General features: G+C 45.3%; 1 protein-coding gene across 1 annotated transcript in view; it reads right to left on the bottom strand.

Annotated features, from left to right (window-relative positions):
- Positions 1-17,620, bottom strand: part of RUFY1 (RUN and FYVE domain containing 1) — a 1,926,102-nt gene that overhangs the window by 1,691,025 nt on the left and 217,457 nt on the right. Inside the window, exon 2 of the mRNA XM_069652681.1 lies at positions 5,419-5,592. Within this exon, the coding sequence (XP_069508782.1) occupies positions 5,419-5,575 (157 nt within the window). The 5' untranslated portion in view covers positions 5,576-5,592. The remainder of the gene's footprint in view (positions 1-5,418; positions 5,593-17,620) is intronic.

Raw genomic sequence — 17,620 nt, 5'->3', positions numbered from 1 at the left:
AGACATTGAGGAGTACAGAAACCAATCCAATATCCTCCAACGAAAGTTTAAGGACCGAGGTTACAAACAAGACCAACTAACAAACATTGCGTATAGAGTGGAACTGATGGAAAGGGCTTCCCTTCTGACACCTAAACCGCCCAAACAACAGGAAACTCTAGTGTATGTTACAACCCACTCGGTTCAGAGTCCCATTCTTAAGAGGATCATTAAAAAATACTGGCCGATGCTACAAATGGATCCACAACTTCAGCCACTCTTTTCCCGACTACCGACATTTGCATACCGCAACAACATTGCTTTACACAATAGTCTGATTAAAGCAGAGAACACCACAGGGAAGAGAGAGAACCCACAGAAATACAAAGGCACGCTGCCGTGCCATAACCGTCAGCATTGCAACAATGTCATACAGGGCATTAGCATTCCACACCCCCACTCTGGTAAACCTCTACTTTTGAAACACTCAGCCACGTGCAACTCTACAAACGTGGTGTATGCACTGAAATGCCCTTGTGGCTTTTATTACGTTGGAATAACCACAAGGAAAGCAAAGACACGTTGGACTGAACACAAGTCCAACATTCGGACCCACAACTTGAAATCATCAGTGGCAATGCATTTATCCGAAAGTAAACACACGGTAGCTCAACTCAAATGTGTGATTCTAGAACAGGTCAGATTAGGCCCCAGAGGTGGTGACCTACATAAGAAACTGTTACAGAGAGAGGTCTTATGGATAGACTTGTTAGATTCCATACACCCAAGGGGCATGAATACAGAAATGGACTTGATGTGCTTTGTATAATGGACTGTTTCTTGACCCATCTCATGTACTGGATGATGTACTCTTTCATTAACCCAATGTACAATTGTATTTCTACCTTTTCAAAATGTACATAAGACTTAGATATCTTCACTAGAACACTTTTATGGCATCTATATGATATAGAGCAACTGTCCCTTTTGTCATCTTCCCAGGGACTTGTTTATCATCTGTACAAACTGCAACAGGCTGGGGGTTCTTGGGGCACCTGACCGGATAATTTTTCTGGCTGAGTTGCTCCTCCCCCCCCTGCTAAATTTGGGGACTAGACGAAGTGTGACACACTTTTTCCATCCTCCATGACACTATCAGCCCATAGACCTCAGCATTACTATAAATGAGCAATACAGACTGCTCTTTCTACAGTCGACCTGAACAGAGGTTCTCTGCAGCCCCTCTTATCCCCTTTCCACAGGATTTACATGTTTTTGTTACCTGGCATTTATCTTTCCTACCCACGACTAAGCGGGCCCCAACGAGACACGTTGCGTCTCCCACAGTTACCTTGACAACGCATCCACATGCCCCCACCAAGATGGCCAACGCCTCTGCTAAGACACCACGCATGCGCAGGCATCCCTAGGCGATGCCATAAACAACCTGGGGTCAGATCGAGCAGCAATCGGGAGACCCTGTGCTGCATATCGCACTGGCTCTACACAGCAGGTGAGTGTACTGCCCGTGCTACTAGGACTTAGTCCTCTTTGAACCTCTGCCTCATTCCCGTTACATATGGGGAAATGGGCACACATACCTTTATGGCGGATGGCTCTGCCGCAGGCTAGTGTCCAACTCCATATGATTTCGCTCCCACAGACTATTTTCCACCCTCCAGAGCACGTTATTCTCAATCTTTGCAGACTGACTTCACTTTTCTCCGACCCTTTGTTGGGTAAGTGCTAAATTGGTTTTATTTGAAGGATTTACCATTACTAGGGTTCTAATTATGTTATATTTCGATTGGACTTCAGAGGTTAGACTGCTCATTGAATGATTCCCTTTAATTGTAGGTCTAGTGAGTGATCTTGTGAGTCACTAGGAAATGGCAATAAGGTCAGTTTTTTTACTTTCTATTTAACTTTTCTTTCACAAATGTACATTTATTTTTGAGTGCTATACTGACGTGCATTACTTTGTAGATATATTGCGGAACTACGTTGTATCAAGCCTAGGAAACTAAGTACTTTCAAGCCCTGAAGAAGGATTCTGCTATTATCCGAAACGCGTTGGCATACTCTTGTTACCACCACTGGAAAGTATTAGGAGCTACAACTATATGTGACCAGACTCATGTACCAATACCTTTTTGGAAGTAGAGATGAATACATGATAGAGTAACAGAATTGTTTACCCAGTTTGAATTATCTTTTGTGAAGTAACATGAATTTCGTTCCCTATATTATTTTATGTTGGTTATGAATTTATGTTTGCCAGTGAGCCACTGAAACTGTATTCAATTACACCCTCTCTTAAGAAACAGATTGATATGTGTCTGTCTACTTTTTTTTTACTTAAGATGTACATTTACTTGATTATATGTAATTTTATACCACACGGTATGCTACATTATACATTCACCGATTTGTAATATCATTTGTTAACCTGGAAACGTGGGGTATTTACCCCCTAGGAGTGCATCAAGGCGGTGCCGGTTGGCAACAATTGGCTTGTGGTTAGTTCTTTATCGCCCTGTCTCAGGTGGCCTTGAGACTCTATTTCCCCCATTTGCACCTGAAGTCATACGAGTCTACATACATGAATGAAATTAATAGAACAATGAAATCTCAATGAGCAATTAGTGCCCCCCTAACTCCTTTTCTTTCCCATCGAACTTTTTCAAACACCTCAAGTCCAAGATGGGTCTCAGTCCTCTGTCCTTCTTGGGTATTAGAAAATAAGTGCAGTACCATCCCTTGTCACTGGTTCTATAGCACCTTTCTCTAGCTGGGCTAAAATCTCCAGCACAAGGAGCTGATCCGGAATCCTCAAAGAGTGGTTCCCCGGTGGATTGTTCTGAGGTCTCCTTATAAAAGGAAGACAGGAACCGTGGGCTATGGTTTCTAGAGCCAAAACATCCAAAGTAATGTCTCGCCCTTCTTATAGATACTGAGACAGTCTGCCCACCCACTGGTGAACTGTGACTCAAGACCTCAGAGAGGTTTTGAGGCAGCTGACCCAGCGGCCGATGGTAAGGAAGATGCTGCTTGACCTGGCTTTGCACCTCTTCCTCGTCCACCATGAGTACATTTTGTTTGGCCCCTTTGACTAGCCATTCCTTCTCGCCCTTCCAACTGAGGAGTAGTAGCAAAAAGATCTACCCCTCCAAGGTTGTCCACTAGGTAGAAAAGGGTGAGGTTGCCGAATAGCAGCGCCTAAAGATTTGGCTGCTGCCTTTGTGGTCTGCAACGTCTCAAGACTCTCGTCAGCCTTGTTGCCAAAAAGGGGAGACCCGTTAAAAGGCATGTTGAGAAGTCTGGATTGCACGTCCAGTGCAAAACCAGACTTCCTCAACCACACAAACCTGTGCATAACGGTGCTCGTAGCCATGGCTCTGCTGGTGCCATCAGCAGAAACCAAACCCGACTGAAGAGACTCGCACATGGCCTCTTTGCCGTCTCTAACTATGGCTAAGAAGCCGTCTCTTTCATCCCCCTCAGGAACGTGCTCCACCGCCATGGAAATGCAGTTCCATAGAGTGAACGTAAATCTTGCGAGGACACAAGTGGAGTTGGAAGATTTTAGTACCATGCTCCCTGCAGAGAATACCTTGCTTGCCCATCTATCTATGCTTTTGTCATCCCCATCAGGATCGATGGCAGGGTACGCCTCCTGTTTTGATGTCGCAGTAGCTGCCTGCACCACCAGAATCTACGGAGTGGGGTGTTTTGACAGGTAGTCGGGGTCACTACTGGAAGGGTGGTACTTCATTGTCAAGTTTTTATTAACAGACAGATTGGTCTTTGCTGTTCTCCAGTTCGCCGCCACCCTTTTCTATAAGACGATATGGAATGGTAAAATGGGATCTGACTGTGGACCTTTGTCTAGAATGTCAGTAAGGTCATCTTGTTCATACAGTAATGGAGGCCTACTTCAACGCATGTAATCCACTACCTTCGACATGAGTTGCCTGTAGGATGCATCTGCATGCTCCCCAGCCTCTGGTTTCCCAAACTCTAGTTCAGGTGAGGTATCCAACCCACTTGCACTCTGCAGATTATCATAGAGTTCCTTCATCCTAATCTCCTCTGCCTCTTCATCAGACTGCTCATCGTCGTAGATAGAAGAAAGAGACTTAAAAACCTCTTTCCTAGATAGTTTTGTCAGGAATCATGGGTTTTGACAGTAATGACTTTGACGCTGGAGTAGTTGTCAAGGCGTTCTTTATTGGTGCCATTGATTTGACTGGAATGCTCTGCATCGATGGCCCAGCTGGCAAAGATGGTGCAGCTGCCGTCGATGCCTTAGGCGTCGATGTAGACGTCGAGGATTTGGCAGGCGTTGGATTCGCTGACGGCGAAGGTGTCAAAGGCGTTTACAACCTCGAATTGTGTTTACAGCTCGAGTGATCCTTCGTTGTCACATCGGATCGAGGCCTCACGATGTGGATTGGGCCTTCATCCCGGGCTCGAAGGCGTGTGGGATTTAGGTCAAGACCTTTCCTTCGCGGCTTCTTTCGAAGGTGCGCTAGGAGCATGGCTTAGCTTTTGCTTTTCGAAAATGTTAAGCATCTCAGCTTGGAAGGCCTCCCACTCAGCCAGAGTGGATTTTTTGGTTAGACAAGCAACTCTTTCTGGGGAATCGTCCAATGACAAAGGCGGCGAAGGCGACCTACGTGCCTTCTCTTCCACTTCTTGGAGGAGGAAGAAGAGTGGTGTGAGCCACTCCTCGATCTGGACCATTTGGCCTTCTTCCTCTGAGGAGAGTCACCTCTCGACTGGTCGGTCGAAGGTATCATGGATTGGGTTGGGGATTTAGGGATTTTGCCTACCTTCAGCTTCCCCTTACGCTCCCTCAAGGCCTTTCTAGTCATCAACTGGCATTTGGAGCAGTCAGATGTCGTGGTCCGCCCGAGGCACCACAAAGAGATTCAGTGGGGATCAGTCAGGGACATTTTGGACCCGCAATCCCGACACTTTTTGAAACCGGACTTCGGAGTCATAGGTGTCGATGATTAAGAAATCTCGATCTCAAAACTTTAGCAAAGACATCACAAGAAGAAGCACGCCGTATTTCTTCAAAGCTATCGCTGTCGCAGATAACGGAACTGAAGCCAATGGGCTCTGTGCGGGCTTTATATGCCTTCGATGAAAACATCCTCGACGGAGGTCTTCAAGGGACATCCAGTCAACGCCATCGACGCACAGTGCCCTCTGCCGAGAAATTATTTATCCGAAGCAGCTGATGCTAGACAACATGTGTCAAAATATGAGGAATACGTTGGAGAACACAATCCATTCCAAACACATTTACAGACTGATAGACTTTATTAATGTAAAGGCACTTTCTAGACAGGTCTAAAAAGCAAATATTCTGGTATAGTCGTCCTGGGCAAACAAAGTAAAATAGAGCTGAATACATTAATGAAGACATACCTTTCAGCCCATGCTTAAGGCAATGTTCCATCACCACAAAGAACTGTTGGAGGGGAGGATAATCCGAATCTAATACTCTGCCCAAACTTAGAGCAGATTGAATTAATACTTTTATACTGAGCTTCATCATGTTCATTAAGTTGGTCCGTTCCTCCATCGTGGCAATATCAACAGCTGTGAAATAAAGAAAAATACCATTATAAACACAAAAAAGGATGACTTGTTGCATTCAGAATTGTGGTGTTCTGTTGCAAGAGAAACCTCAACACTGATCACCTATTTACAAATTAATGTCTAGAAAATGATATCAACTATATTTAACTTAACTTATAAGAAGGCTGCAGATGACTATGGACAGAAGACCAATACAGTCTATAAAACGTGCTTCAATGCGAAATGCATAATTTTTTGTCTTCACGTGAAAAGCACACTCAAGGCCTGATCGACTCTTGCCATAGTATGTGCTGTATCTGCAAACCTGCACCTGGTACACTGAAGCAGATGGTTTGCCAAAAGTACCACAATTCGGCAGGGAAGGGGTGAAAGGAACAACTTAAATTGGAAAGCAGATGAAAATGGATGTCAGACTGTCTGTTTTCGGGATACACTGGGTAACTGATTTCTTAAGAAATGGGACGCATCATTTGGTCTAGCAAATTGTGCATGTGCTGGCTTTATTTTACAGAATTATTTTAATATATACATATTGTGCATAATTTAAAAGACTGAAGAAATTACCGAGAGGGACACTGCTGAATGGCAACAGACTATATGTAAATGAGCCCCCAATTTAAATGAGCATTTACATGGACTCCAATGGGCATTGTGGCAAGGCTCCATCATGTGGTTTGTGGACTCACTGCCTCGTCAACTGTGCTACTAGAAATAGAGACCGACAAAAGGATACTTTTTAAGTGTTTATTTACAATTGTGCAATCAAAAGATATAGTGTCAGGATACTTGCCAAGTACAAACGTTAAATAATGCTTCCAAAAGTCAGCCCCTAAAGTGAGGATTCCGGACACTGCGTTTCCTAACCAAAATATTCCAAAGAATAGGGATACCCCATGCCACAAAAAAGTTCTCTCTAAAATGTCCATTGTTCCAAATGTCCGGAACTAATCCCAAAACCGTGATATCCAAAATCTCCCAGAAAGGTCACAAAGGTTCTAATTTACATGCATTGGCTACAGGCAATGCTGAACACAGCCTGAACGCCATGATCAGCGAAGAAGGACAACGTTCGGTTTATTCATGTGATGTGTATAAGAGAGTAGACTCTTACGTGTATAAGACAAGAGACTCCTACGGAGAAGAGAGAACCACTACGCAGAGGCGAGGCTCTGCATCGCTGACGTCCTGGAGGGGCAAAGCAACGCTGGGCCAGAGAGCCAGTGGCAGCAAGGAATGCGAGCAAGCGACGAGCTGAACGCCTAAGAGGTGGCACTCTAACCGTACGTGGAACCAAGGTTGGAAAGGGAGCTGAGATGGGAATCCCCACTTCTCATCTGGATGACGCAACCACTAGCGAGCAGTGGCGGGCTGGTAAGCCGAGACAGGATGCAGAGACCAGAACGTTTGATGGAGCCTGAGGCCCGGAGCTCCACACGTCAGACCGCAGCTACCGATCCAAGTAGCAGCGGGGAAGGCAGACAAGTTTATGAGAGACCGCTACAGGTATGAATATTATGAGTGACAGCTATGAAGCCTATCCAGGTTACAGGAGTCTGAGAAACCCAAACAATCAAATACCCTATGCAAAGGAGATGGAAAGGGATATGAACATTACCGGAGCCTGAGAAACCAGAGTGCACAAATACCCTATGTAAGGGGAAAAAAGGAACATGAACACTTTGAATTAGAGCTGAGAAAGCCATGGAAGCAATAAAAAGTCTTACAAACCAGGGTGGACAGCTGCCCTACATGAAATAACTTAAGTGAAAGAAAAAATAACCTGTACATGGACTTCAAGACTTTGAGAGAGTCCCAATGCCTCGAAGGTGAAAATTCTTATTTCCAAACAATCCTGGAGGGATGGAAATGTTTCCAACAAGAGACAGTTTGATCTATTAAAAGGAGAGACCGAAAGTCATAAATTGTTACAAAGACTGGGAAGGATATCCTGCAGTAGAAAAGGTAATTTGAAGACTGAAAATAAGTCTAGCAGTGTTTGGGCCAGGCAACAGCCCTACCAGGGCTAGTGTGCAAGCCTCGCCTTTTCCTTTTAGTTAGGTGCTTTCTAAAGTGGTAGGGATAGTGTTTTTTTTTAAACTTTATTTTTTGGTTTTTAAATAAAGTAACAAACAGGCCATGCACCGGCCTCAATGAAGTCCCCAATCAGCCCACCCCTTGCCCCCTCCCTCCCAACAGTTCAAACCAAGCTGAGACCGTTTAGGTAACGGTTAGGGTTACGTAATCTCGCTGGACCCTTCTCAATGGTTTGGGGATCATTGGTCCGCGCCCGGGGATGATGTCTGCGAAGAGGCTGTGTCTGCTGAGGCAATCCGATATGATGTATAGGGTCCCCAAATATCTGGGGGCGGGCATGCAGAGGTAAGGTCTATATGAAACATGTTGATATATCTTGGCAATAGGTTACATCATTTAGCCAATGCTGAGGAGTTGGTGGAGGTCCGTGTCCCCAGTTGATTGCGATTCTTCTTCTTGCTAGGACCAGTAGTAGGTTAGCCAGAATTTTTCCATATGCCGGCAGGTGCCTGGTTAGACCCAGGAGTGCCAGAGTGGGTTCAGGGTCCAGTTGCGTGCCTATAATTGCTGAGATTTTCTCAAGTACCACTTTCCAGAACGAAGAGATGCTTGGGCATGACACGCCAGGTGTAAGAAGTTTGCATCTGAGGCTCCGCAGCGACTGCATGCCACTGAAATTGATTGCGAGTGGAGTTTCGCTGGTGTGCGATAGACTTGGTGCAGGTAATTGAAATGTATTTGCTTGTAACTGGTATTAAGGGAGACCTTTTGGGTCAGTCGCAATATGTAATTCCAGTCTTCATCTGCTATCGAAACGTTGAGGGTCTTCTCCCATCGCCTTCTAGGGTTAGTGGATGGGAGTGTTGTTTCGGTTAGGAGCGACCTTTATATTTCGGATACTAGTCGTCCGTTGCCTTGAGATTGTATCAACCCATGAAGAAGCTACCAAGTAGGTGGTTGCCGTGGGAAGGTGGCAAGGCTAGTTTGCAGGGTGTGACGCAGCCGAAAATAGATGAACATGTTTAGGGCATTGTCACAACCCCTGTCTCTGGCTTGTTGTGGTGATAGGAGGTTGCCCACGATAAAGAGATTGCTTAGTGATTTTATTTGCAGTTTGTCAGTCCATTGTAGATAGGTTCTCTCTGTAGTTATGGGCATCCCTGGAATGAATCTCTCAGGGGGGAGAGGAGAAAATCTAGTTTGCGTGTTGCTTTTCAAAGCAATTATTTTCCAGATGGTGTACATGTTGTGGACGATGTTCATCGTGTTGTGAGATACCTGTAGTTGGCCAAAGATGACAGCTTGGAGGAGGTAGGGAGCCGCCAGGGCTCTTTCAACCTGGACGTGGGGTCTGATTAAGTGGTCGGCATATCAATGACCGAGGAATTGGGCCTACACAGCCCAATAATAGCACTCTAGTGTCATGATCACCAGCCAGTCTCCAAATTAAGTCTATGGGTCCTTAGGTTTAACCTTGTTAAGGGTATTGAGAGGTCCTGCTGTTAAGTCAGATTTATACTGAAAGTAATGGAAGTTCATTTCCCTCAATGGCCGCCAGGTTGTGCCATTGAGAAAGCTAACATTACTAGTCTAGTCTCTGACCGATCTCTGCTATAAGTAGTCGTTTCCTGAGGGGACTCGCGCTTCCCGTTGCTGACTGCCCCGCAGTACGGACGCTTACCGCGGTCATCACAGAATTCCAGTCACAGCAAGCATTTAGCCCCTCCTGTTTTAGTCCCTTGCCATATTTTCCTTAGTCTCCGAAGTCTTGTCCTTATTCTGTGATTATCCTTCCCTTCCATTTCATAGCACCCTGTCCCGTTTACGGTTATTTGTTTTCCTGTCACTCGCCTCTCGTTCCTCCTCATTGGTCCTGACTGAAAATTGCTGTTCCTCACTCAAGTACTATTTTGAGTGTTTTTTTAGATGTTTTGGGTGGCACTCGTGAGAGGTTGTATCTATTTGTCACAGAGGTTGTTGGTATTTCTATAATTACATTTTCATTTGCATTGCCCGTAGTGTGCGCATTATCGGTGCTTTGCTCACACCTTGTATAACGTTGCCTTCTGCTTAGGTCTTGTCACACATTGTTCAGTTATTTCTTGCCCCTTTTTTTTCCCTTTCTATATTTAGTTTAGGTATTTAGTGAGATAGTGATTATTAGAGCCTTAATCTCCATTCCAATTGTTAAAACATGTTAGAAATTACTGTTGCTACCAGCCGCTCAGTATATTAGGCACCATTTGGTTATTCGCTACATTCCCCCCTTCAGTCCACATCAGTCATATTATATCAGAGTGCCCTATTGTTCTCTTCTTCGTCTCCACTCTTCAGGACATGCGCCCCTGCGTGGCGCAGGATGGAGAGCTCACACAATTAAAAATTAAGGTGAGCTTTTATCGCCGTTGTTACTTCAGTCACCAAATGGTGTGAGGTTTTCAGAAAAAGAGCAGTAGTTAAGAAGGGAAATTGTTCTCTTGTCATTGCTACAGAAGTTGCTTCTTGTCAGAAGTTCCAGAGAGTTTTTCAAGGGCATCCCCGCAGAGTCACAGGTAAGCGTTAAAGAACGCGAAGCCGCCCTTTTGAAAATTACTCTGCCCAGGCGCCATGGAGACTCCTGAGGTGGACAAGTTGGCCCAGTTATTGGGGGAATTAAGAGCGGAGGTTCATGCCGCTCGCTCAGAGGCCAGTGCACTGCATAGGGAGCTTGTTGTCAATAGGGACCGTACAGAAGAGTTAGCACGCCAACTCTTGCAGACACAGGCTGGCCAAGTCCCTTTACCCGCAGCTAATCCATCAGTCCCTCCTCCTGTCTCACCCCCTACTCCAGTCCAAGTGATAGTTTCTGGAAATATTCCTTTAGCGCCTCCTGAACACTTTTTGGGGATCCTAAGAAGTTTGCGTTTTTTATGAATCAGTGTAGGCTACATTTCCTCTGTCGTCCAGGAGTTTTCCCCACAGATCAGGCTAAAGTGGCCTTTATTCTATCGTACTTGGGGGGGTTATGCTGCATATTGGTCCATTCCCTTAGTCAATAGGGATGACCCAATTCTGAGGAATCTTCAGGAGTTCCAGAAGGAATTGGAAAAATTATTTGCGCGCCCTACCCAAGGTCAGGCCCTGGATAATGAGTTGCTCTCACTCCGGCAGGGAAACCAAGAGTTGTTGGTTTATGTTGCAACCTTCAATAGATTAGTGTCAGAGGTCCCATTTCACAGGCAGAGGGGGACAAGAGGCGGCAACAACAATTGTGCCTTTATTGTGGTAAACCTGGACATTTCCTCAAGGATTGTCCTGTAAAACCTTCACGAAGACCCATTGGGGGTGTCAACCAGGAAAAGAAAGACCAGATTTCGGAAAACTCCAGTGCCCGGCAAGTGTAGAGGTCAGCTTGTCGAGCATGAAGCACAGAGTTGTGACCTCACACTTTGTTTTTCATATTATCTTATTTAGTCAAGAGCGGCCCACTAAGATGCATGCATTACAAGCCTACATTGATTGTGGTGCGGTCGGTAACTACATGGATTCAAAACTGGCATACAAGTTGGATTTTCCCCCTCGTAGACAAGTTTGAAGCTGAAAATGTATCTGCAGTCGACGGTACTCCTTTAGTTTCTGGCCCAGTCACACAACGCACGGATGATCTTACAATGCTTTGCCAGGAAAAACACAGAGAGAGGATTACATTCGACCTCATAAGTGCTCCACAATTCCAGATCATTTTGGGTATGCCATGGCTTGAGAAACACAACCCTATTATCGATTGGTGATCCTGATCTCTGACCTTTGCCATAGAATGTGAAGATTCTTGTAATTTAATAAGTAACCAGAAGAAACCTGGACCAAACAGAGTAGTTTCTAACTCCACTCTTGGATTAATTGGAAGTTTGTCCCCTGAGTATAAAGAATTTCAGGAGGTTTTTGAAGAAAAAGTGGCTGAGGTCTTACCTCCCCATCGTCCTTACGATTGTCAGATCGATCTACTTCCAGGAGGACAACTTCCTTGCAATCGGATATATTTGTTAACTGAAAAGGAGGACGGTTACCTGAAGAAGTATCTAGACCAGTATTTAGCTAATGGATTTATTAGGCCTTCTTAATCCCTCTCTGCCTCACCACTCTTGTTTGTACCGAAGAAAGAAGGAGATCTCCGGACCTGTATAGATTATCGTGCCCTAAATCAAATTACTGTCAAGAACCGATATCCCATCCCTCTCATCTCTAATTTGTTGGATCAAATCAAGGGTGCCCAGATTTTTACCAAATTAGATCTCAGAGGCGCATATCATCTCATTCGAATAAAGGAGGGCGACGAATGGAAGACCGCCTTTCGTACCAAATATGGTCTTTTTGAGTATCAAGTGATGCCCTTTGGACTGTGCAATGCTCCGGCAGCATTTCAATGCTTTATGAATGATGTTTTAAGAGATCTACTGGATGTTTGCGTGGTAGTCTATATTGACGACATTTTGATTTTTTCCAAGAATTCCCTTGAACATGTGAGGCATGTTACAGCAGTTCTTCAGAAGCTGCGAGAAAATTCTCTTTTTGTAAAGCTGGAAAAGTGTTCATTTCATGTTTCCGAGGTCGAATTTTTAGGTTTTGTGCTATCCTCTCAGGGAGTCAAGATGGACATGCGGAAGGTGGATGCCATACTTACCTGGCCAGCCCCAACGTCTGTAAAGGGAGTCCAAAGTTTTTTGGGGTTTGCTAATTTCTATCGCCGCTTTGTGGAAAATTTTTCGCAACTGGTACACCCCATCACGTCCTTGCTGAAGAAGAATAAGAGATTCGAATGGTCCGAAGAGGCTGGTGAGGCCTTTAAAAAATTAAAGGCCAAGTTCACTGAGGCTCCGGTGTTACAACATCTTCAACCTGACCTCCCGTTCATTGTGGAAACTGATGCCTCTAATGTCGCTATGGGTGCTGTTTTGTCACAACGCAATCCCGAAACTCAGATCTTACACCCGGTGGCATTCTGGTCTAAGAAACTCTCGCCAGCTGAACGCAACTACACTATCACGGACAAGGAGTTATTGGCCATCAAGTGTGCCTTAAAGGAGTGGAGACATTACCTCAACACACCATTACAATTCTCACTGACCACCGAAATCTACAGTATTTATGTTCTGTTAAGGCTCAATCAGCTCGGCAACTTCGATGGGCCCTGTTTTTTGCTGAATATGATTTTATTATCACCTTTAGACCTGGAGTGCGCAATGGCAAGGCTGACGCCTTATCTCGAATTGGCAATGGAGAAGAAGCCTTTGTTTCTCCTGTTCCTACAAATATCATCGCAGGAGAACTAGTATTGGGGTTGTTGCACACTGGAGAACCATTCCTCGAAGACCTGCAGAAGGAGATAAAGGGAACCTTTACTCAGGAAGAGCTGTTGGCATGGGTTAATCGAGGAGATCCATTCAGTGTCCGAGAAGAAATGTCTTATTATCAGAACCGTTTGTATTTACCTACTGAGGCACTCAGAAAACAAGTCATTTTCAACTACCATGGCTCTTTAATGGAAGGTCATCCAGGGGTGACCAAGACTTTGGAAAAGATCAAAAGATACTATTGGTGGCCAACTTGGCGTAAGGATGTGACTCTTTTTATTCAGACTTGTGGAAATTGTGCACAGAACAAGAATTCCAAGAGGAAACCGGCCGGTCTTCTTCAACCTTTGAATATTCCACCAAATCCATGGCATACCTTATCAATGGATTTTATCACAGATCTTCCGCCATGTGAGGGTTATGACACCATCCTGGTGGTAGTAGATTTGTTTTCAAAGATGGCTCATTTTGTGGCCTTAAAAGGGCTTCCCACCGCTGCCGGTTTGGCAAAGACTTTTTTAGAAAACATTTTTAAATTACATGGGTTTCCTTCTACCATAATTTCTGACAGAGGTAGTCAATTTGTATCAAGATTCTGGAGGAAATGCTGTGATCTGGCCCAGATTGATGTACGATTATCCACGAGTCACCACCCACAGACCGACGGACAAACGGAACGCACTAATCAGACCCTGGAGCAATATTTACGCTGTATGCTACATCAGACCGACGACTCCTGGTTGGATATTTTGTGGGTGGCAGAATACGCTTATAACAATTCCATCCATTCGTCCACAGAACTCACGCCGTTCTATACCTTACATGGTCAACATCCCCGAACTTCTGCCTTTGACCCTCCTGATCCTTTAGAAATGCCCGCAGTAAAGAACGTACATGACAAGATCTTAACAGCAACTAGTAAGGCTCAAGCTAGTTTAGTGGCAGCTAAAGAATCTCAAAAGAAGTTCGCTGATCGACACTGAAGTACTGCCCCAAGTTTTCAAGTCGGCGACTCTGTCTGGTTGTCTTCCAGAAATCTGGCCTTAAAAGGTTCGAAAAAAATGTCTTCCCAGGTATTTAGGACCATTTATCATAGAAGCCATTATAAACCCAGTGGCCTTGAGGTTGACACTTCCAAAGAAAACGTGAATCCATTCAGTTTTTCACGTTTCTTTATTGAAACCAGTAAAATCAGAGACACGTTTACTACCAGCTCCACCCCCAGTGGAAATTGAAGACGATCAACCAGAATTTGAGGTCAGGGAAATTTTGGACTCCAAAATAGTGCGTCACAGATTATATTACCTGGTCGATTGGAAAGGTTATGGTCCTCTCGATAGATCTTGGGAACCCGTAGAGAACATTCATGCCCCTAGACTGCTAACGAGATTCCATCGAAACCACCCTACCAAACCGGGAAGCAAATTTTTGAGGGGGGTACTGTCATGATCACCAGCCAGTCTCCAAATTAAGTCTATGGGTCCTTAGGTTTAACCTTGTTAAGGGTATTGAGAGGTCCTGCTGTTAAGTCAGATTTATACTGAAAGTAATGGAAGTTTATTTCCCTCAATGGCCGCCAGGTTGTGCCATTGAGAAAGCTAACATTACTAGTCTAGTCTTTGACCGATCTCTGCTATAAGTAGTCATTTCCTGAGGGGACTCGCGCTTCGCGTTGCTGACTGCCCCGCAGTACAGACGCTTCCCGCGGTCGTCACAGAATTCCAGTCACAGCATTTAGCCCTTCCTGTTTTAGTCCCTTGCCATATTTTCCTTAGTCTCCGAAGTCTTGTCCTTATTCTGTGATTATCCTTCCCTTCCATTTCATTGCACCCTGTCCCGTTTACGTTTATTTGTTTTCCTGTCACTCGCCCCTCGTTCCTCCTCAGAGGTCCTGACTGAAAATTGCTGTTCCTCACGCAAGTACTGTTTTGAGTGTTTTTTAGATGTTTTGGGTGGCACTCGTGAGAGGTTGGATCTATTTGTCACAGAGGTTGTTGGTATTTCTATAATTACATTTTCATTGCCGTAGTGTGCGCATTATTGGTGCTCCGCTCACGCCGTGTATAACGTTGCCTTCTGCTTAGGTCTCGTCACACATTGCTCAGTTATTTCTTGCCCCCTTTTTTTCCCTTTCTATATTTAGTTTAGGTATTTAGTGAGATAGTGATTATTAGAGCCTTAATCTCCATTCCAATCGTTAAAACATGTTAGAAATTACTGTCGCTACCAGCCGCTCAGTATATTAGGCACCATTTGGTTATTCGCTATATTCCCCCCTTCAGCTAGGTTCCACATCAGTCATATTATATCAGAGTGCCCTATTGTTCTCTCCTTCGTCTCCACTCTTCAGGACATGCGCCCCTGCGTGGCGCAGGATGGAGAGCGCTCACAATTAAAAATTAAGGTGAGCTTTTATCGTTGTTGTTACTTCAGTCACCAAATGGTGTGAGGTTTTCAGAAAAAGAGCAGTAGTTAAGAAGGGAAATTGTTCCCTTGTCATAGTTACAGAAGTTCCTTCTTGTCAGAAGTTCCAGAGAGTTTTTCAAGGGCGTCCCCGCAGAGTCACAGGTAAGCGTTACTTCTAGGTCTGGGAGCGCAAGACCTCACTTCGCCACAGGTTGGACCAGTGTAGTGTAGGCCACTCTAGTCGTCTTGCCTGCCCACAGCAAATCAAGGATTAGGCTTCTGATGCGCTGAAGGTAACGCTGTGGCAACACCAGGGGGATATTCGAAAATAAGTATAGGAATTTATGATGAATTACCATTTTAACTAGGGAACCTCTCCCACACAGGGTGCGCGGGAGGAGTTTCCACCCGTTTACTTTGTTTTGGATTACTTCTACTGTTTTTTCGTAGTTCTCTTGCATGACATCACGGTTGGATCTGCAGAGCAGAACGCCCAGGTATCTGACTTTCGACTTCTGCCACTGGATCCAAAATCATCAGTGAATTTTTGGGTGTTGGCGGTCAGGGGGAAGATTACGGACTTTGAGTGGTTAATTCTCAGCCCAGAGAAGTTACCAAATTCGATCACTGCTCTCATCACTGGCCTCAAGTTCTCTGAGGGGCTGTGAAGATAGAGAGCAACATCATCAGCGTATAGGGATATAATTAGTTTGTGTGGGCCGAGGGAGAGGCCTCTGTCCAAATGGCGGCCTCATAAATTGGAGGCCAAAGGCTCCATAACCAGTGTGAACAATATTGCAGATAGAGGGCAGCCTTGCCTGGTCCCCCTCTGCAGGTGTATGTCTGATGATCGTGTATTTCCCAGAATGATGTTGGATGTCGGGCGCTCATACAGGAGGGTGACTAATCTGGTGAAATAGTTGCCTGGGCCCATGCGCTGCAAAATGGCAAATAGAAAGGGACACTCGATGGAATCGAAGGCCTTTTTGGCATCTAGCAGGATGGCCGCCACCTGGCTTTCCGGGTCAAGGGCTTCCATCACTCCTAACATCCTTCTGATGCCAAAAGACGTGTTCCGGCCTGGTACGAAGCCCGCCTGGTCAGCTAGCACCATGGCAGGCATCAGGGGAAGTAGGCTCGAGGTCAGGATCTTCGCCAGTATCTTCTTGTCTAGGTTTATTAAGGAAATAGATCTATATGAGGCGCAGTCTTCATCTGGTTTACCAGGCTTGTGGAGGAGGATTACGTTAGCCATACGGAGGGTTGGCGGTAGCGTCCCAGCGGTTAGTGCCTCCTCGTACACCTGCAGAAGAAGTGGGGCCAGCAGTTGTGGAAACGTTTTATAGAATTCACCGATTAGGATGTCTGGGCCAGGAGCTTTGGTGTTGGGTAGTCCCTTTATTGCTTCAAGAATTTTTTCTACGGTGATAGGCGAGTTAAGTGGTTCTTTGAACTATTTCTGCTTCGGTATACAGCATATTGCTGTTTTGGTCACAGATTTGTTCGACTAGGGTTGGTTTCCTTTCAACCACCACAAGTCATGCTAGGAGGGCTCTGGGTCTCTTCTCTTTCCTGTTCAGAAATTTCACCTCTCGCTCGGCTCCAGGTCTAAAGTTTTCCAATTTTGTCTTGAGTGCTGCCAGGGACTAGGGGTTGTTTGACTTTGAGCACTCCCGCTCGAGGTCTTTCAGACGGGTTTTGCTCAAAGACAGATCTCTCCTGATCAATTTCAATATCCCGTTCTCCTTTGCCATGCATATCCCCCTGATATAACACTTCAGCACCTCCCAAAGTGTGCCTGCCGACGTTACAGATCCTTGGTTTATTTCAACAAAGGACAGTATTTCAGTTCGTAGTTCATCTGCGAAAACCTGATCTTGAAGGGCTCCTGGTTTGAACTTCCAGTGAGAGTTGTTCCACGCATTGCTTGGTACAGTGCATTCGAGGTATACAGCCGAGTGGTCCAAAAAGGTTCTGGGTAGGATTTGGCTATACCCCCAGTGCCAATGGCTCTGTGAGGACACGGGGAGATAGTCGAGTCGCGAGCTAGTCTTATGGACCCATGAGTAATATGTATATTCACGAGCTTCCCAGTGCTCGTGCCACCAAAGGTCTCAGATTGTAGGCCTTACATATTTCAGTAATTTGAAGACTAGCCTTGAGGGGGGGAGGGGCATCGGGTTATGGGATTTGTGCTTTGTAGGATCTAGTGGTGTGTTTAAGTCACCACCCCAGATGATTGCGGCCGATCCAGCGGT

The sequence above is a fragment of the Ambystoma mexicanum genome, chromosome 3p, assembly GCF_040938575.1.
Source record: "Ambystoma mexicanum isolate Mex_15411 chromosome 3p, UKY_AmexF1_1, whole genome shotgun sequence".
In the NCBI taxonomy this organism is placed as follows: domain Eukaryota; kingdom Metazoa; phylum Chordata; class Amphibia; order Caudata; family Ambystomatidae; genus Ambystoma; species Ambystoma mexicanum.
The sequence above is the reverse complement of the archived record's forward strand: the minus strand, read 5'-3'. Positions and strand labels throughout refer to the sequence as shown.